This window comes from Heteronotia binoei, chromosome 2 (genome assembly GCF_032191835.1).
Source record: "Heteronotia binoei isolate CCM8104 ecotype False Entrance Well chromosome 2, APGP_CSIRO_Hbin_v1, whole genome shotgun sequence".
Lineage (NCBI taxonomy): Eukaryota > Metazoa > Chordata > Lepidosauria > Squamata > Gekkonidae > Heteronotia > Heteronotia binoei.
The window spans coordinates 8,449,311-8,453,068 of record NC_083224.1 but is presented as its reverse complement, the minus strand read 5'-3'; the positions used below and the strand labels follow the sequence as shown (position 1 = coordinate 8,453,068).

The following is a 3,758-nucleotide window of genomic DNA, read 5'->3' as shown; positions in this document are numbered from 1 at the left end:
GACGGAAGCTCCTCCCCGAAACGGCCAAGGTGGTCATTACAGAGATCGCCTCCTCTTCTGCTGCCACAACAGAGAGAGTCCCTCCCCGAGCAGTAAACTGGACCCTTCTCGTTCCCATTCACCACCCCCAAGACCGGCATTGGACGTGAGGGCAAACGCTGCGGGAAGCCGGGCGACGGGAATTTGAACTGAGGGTACCGCCGGGCTTTCAGCGACCGTCTCCTCGCCAGCTCCAGCATCACCCTCGCGCACGCATACCAGAGTTTCGAGCAGGTGGTGAACGAACTCTTCCGGGACGGGGTGAAGCTGGGGGCGGATAGTGGCTTTTTTCTCCTTCGGAGGGCCCTGTGCCTCCGAAGGAGAAAAAAGCCACTATCCGCCCCCAGTTCACCCCGTCCCGGAAGAGTTCGTTCACCACCTGCTCGAAACTCTGGTATGCCGTGCCGGGGGTGATGTGGAGCTGGGAGGTGAGGTCGCTGAAAGCCCGGCGGTACCTCAGTTCAAATTCGTCGCCGGCTTCCCGCAGCGTTTGCCTCACGTCCAACCCGGGACTGCCTTCCGGGCCTTCGAGGACGCTCGGGTGCCCGGTGGCGCCGTTGACGACCGGGCTGGCGCCGGGGTGCCACGACGGGCTCCCGTTGGGGATGCTGCCCATCTCTCCAGCCAGCTCTGTCCTGTCCTCTCCGTCCCCCTCCACTTCGCTCAAGCTGTAGCCCCTCTGAGACAGCTTGTAGGAAATAAAGTCCGTCACCAGCTCCCTGTTCCTGCTCGACATTTTCACACCTCAGGGTGTCTCAGTGAGTCCATGGTCCGGAACACCAGTCCGCCGGCGGGTTTATCGGGTCTGGGGGCTGCTGCTCTTCTCCATGGCCTGTGGTGACGATCCAAGCGCCAGGCGGGACAGCTGCAAGGAAGGAAAGAAGAAAGCAAAGGAAACGGTTAGCAGGCTGGCCTTCGGCTTCGTAGCCTGGAGCACACGGAAGCCGTCCTCCATTAACTTGGGAGGGCATTTCAGCGGGCAGCTGGGTTGGGTTTGCAGCGGAACAGCCAGAGCGGGGGGGGGGGGGGCCTAACTTGTTTAATGTAAGAGCTACAAGACATGAACATCAGATGTCTCAGAGAAGGAAGGAAGGAAGGAAGGAAGGAAGGAAGGAAGGAAGGAAGGAAGGAAGGAAGGAAGGAAGGAAGGAAGGAAGGAAGGCAAATAGATGGGAGGAGGGAGAAGAAGAAGATATTGGATTTATATTCCACCCTCCACTCCGAAGAGTCTCAGAGCGGCTCACAATCTCCTTTCCCTTCCTCCCCCACAACAGACACCCTGTGAGGTAGATGAAGATATTGGATTTATATTCCGACCTCCACTCTGAAGAGTCTCAGAACGGCTCACAATCTCCTTTCCCTTCCTCCCCCACAACAGACACCCTGTGAGGTAGATGAAGATATTGGATTTATATCCCGCCCTCCATTCTGAAGAGTCTCAGAGCGGCTCACAATCTCCTTTCCCTTCCTCCCCCACAACAGACACCCTGTGAGGTAGATGAAGATAGTGGATTTATATCCCGCCCTCCACTCCAGAGAGTCTCAGAGCGGCTCACAATCTCCTTTCCCTTCCTCCCCCACAACAGACACCCTATGAGGTAGATGAAGGTATTGGATTTATATCCCGCCCTCCATTCTGAAGAGTCTCAGAGTGGCTCACAATTTCCTTTTCCTTCCCCACCCCCCCAACAGACACCCTGTGAGGTGGGTGGGGCTGGAGAGGGCTCTCTCAGCAGCTGCACTTTCAAGGACAACCTCTGCCAGAGCTATGGCTGACCCAAGGCCATTCCAGCAGGTGCAAGGGGAGGAGTGCGGAATCAAACTCGGCTCTCCCAGATAAGAGTCCGCGCACTTCAGCACTACACCAAACTGGGAGGGAGAGTTGGAAAGAAAGCAACTTTATATGCATTCTCCAAGCCAGCCGATGGAGCGGTGGGGGCTTCAAGAGCCACACCACATGTACAAAAGAGCCACATGTGGCTCCTGAGCCGCAGTTTGGCCACCCCTGAGCGAGAGTCAAGTCCAACAGAACTTTACAAACCAGCAAGATTTCAAAGCTCTCTACATTGATAGCTTTGATTCTCGAATCTCAATGGTCCCTTAAGGCGCTACCGGGTGCAAACGCAGCTAATTTGGGAGACTCAATCAGTACCGAGCACCCTCGGGGATCTGATCTGCAACACCCTCCGCTCTTCTATCTCTCCCACCTGCCCCCCCTGCCCCCCCAATCCATCACAGGCATGGGGCTCACCCCCAGCAGCTCCTCTACCGAGCTCAGGCGCCGCTCGCCGGGTCTTTTGTCCCAAAGCAGCAGCAGGGCCCGGCAGCTGGTCCCCGAGGGGGCCTCCAAAGCCTCATCTCAGATCGAGCTTTGGAAGGGAAACCGGCTGCGACCGGAGCGATCCGACAGCAAGCCCGGCCGCCGAGGGAAGCGGCTGGGGAGGGCTCCCTCTGCCACCTTGATGGAGTGCTGCGGCTCCGAGGCTCAGCTGCAGCAGAGGAGCGCGGAGGCTCCGCCCTCCCTCCCTTCACGCCCCCCTGCGGCTCCGCCCCCTCCCTCCCGCCCTCCTCTCTGGGATCAAAGCGCTTCCTGATTATTATTATTTTTTTTTTAAAGGGAAAAGTGCTGGGTGAGGCTTTCAGCGTGTTTGCTTTTGATCCAACAATGGCTCCGGAAGGAACAATCCCCCCTCCCTGGCGCGGCTCCGTTCTCCCCCCCCCCCCCAGAAGCTGGAGGAGTCCAGGGTGACGGCAGAGAGTCAACAGAAGAGGGCAGCCCAAGCAGAGATCTCCCTTTCAGTTGGGGGCAGCCGGCTTCCAGGTGTGCTCGAGCGCCAGGACAATCGCTCTGGCTTCGATCTCAAGGCCAGCAGAAGTCGGCCGGCGGGCGGGGGGAGTTGCGTTACACGGCCGGTCCCCTTGCAACTGGGAAAGCAGCTCATTTTCCACATGCCTCCCCCCCCCCCCTATCCCCTAGCAGCCCACTCCGGGGGCAGAGAAAAAGAGTTTCCGCACTGCTAGTTCGGGCTGCAGCAACAGGCAAGGAAAAGACACACACACACACACACACACAAACACCCACACACAGCCCCCCAAGCTGAGCAGACCTGGGTTTCCTGCAGCTCCTTGTAGCACAGTGCAAAAAGCTCCCACCCTGGGAGAAGTGCCCTGAGCCGCCAACTCCTGCAAACTCCTTGCGGATTCCGAGCACGCAGCCTTCCACTTCAATTAGTTCTAAGAACCAGCCGCTTCCTCCCCCCCCCCCAACCCCTGTTCTTTCCTTTTCCCAGGAGCCGGGCAGAGGCCAGGCAGCCAGCGGCATCCCTGCCTTCCCGGGAGGCCGTCCGGGTAACAACGGCCAGGTGACACCCTAGGGGTGGGGGGGCTCCGGGTCAGAAACGGCCAGAGAGTACTCACCCCCTGGAGAGGCAGGATCAGCTCAGGTCTGGGGAAATCTCAGCGCTGCTGGAGAGAACATGGAGGAGACAGCGGGGATTAGTGGCAGGCGGGCACTGGCCCACCCTCTTCGCAATCCGCACAGGCCCCGCCCCGCAAGGGCTGTCCCTCCCCCGCCCCACAACCTAGCAGGGGGGGGGGGGAGAGCGATCTCATCGGTCCCTGGCTGCACAACCCAGCCGCTCAGAGAGGCTCGCCTGGAATACTACCCAGCGCACGTCCTCCCATTCCTCCTCGCACAGCAGGCATGCGGTCGGGACCCT

General features: G+C 59.4%; 1 protein-coding gene across 1 annotated transcript; it reads right to left on the bottom strand.

Annotated features, from left to right (window-relative positions):
• Nucleotides 1–238: 238 nt before the first annotated feature.
• BCL2L1 (BCL2 like 1) lies at nt 239–3,474 on the bottom strand. The gene is made up of 2 exons (XM_060263627.1): nt 3,457–3,474; nt 239–904 (listed from the first exon to the last, which is right to left on the bottom strand). Exon 2 carries the CDS (start codon nt 773–775, stop codon nt 239–241), a length of 537 nt encoding a protein of 178 aa, XP_060119610.1. The 5' UTR covers nt 776–904; nt 3,457–3,474.
• Nucleotides 3,475–3,758: the final 284 nt, after the last annotated feature.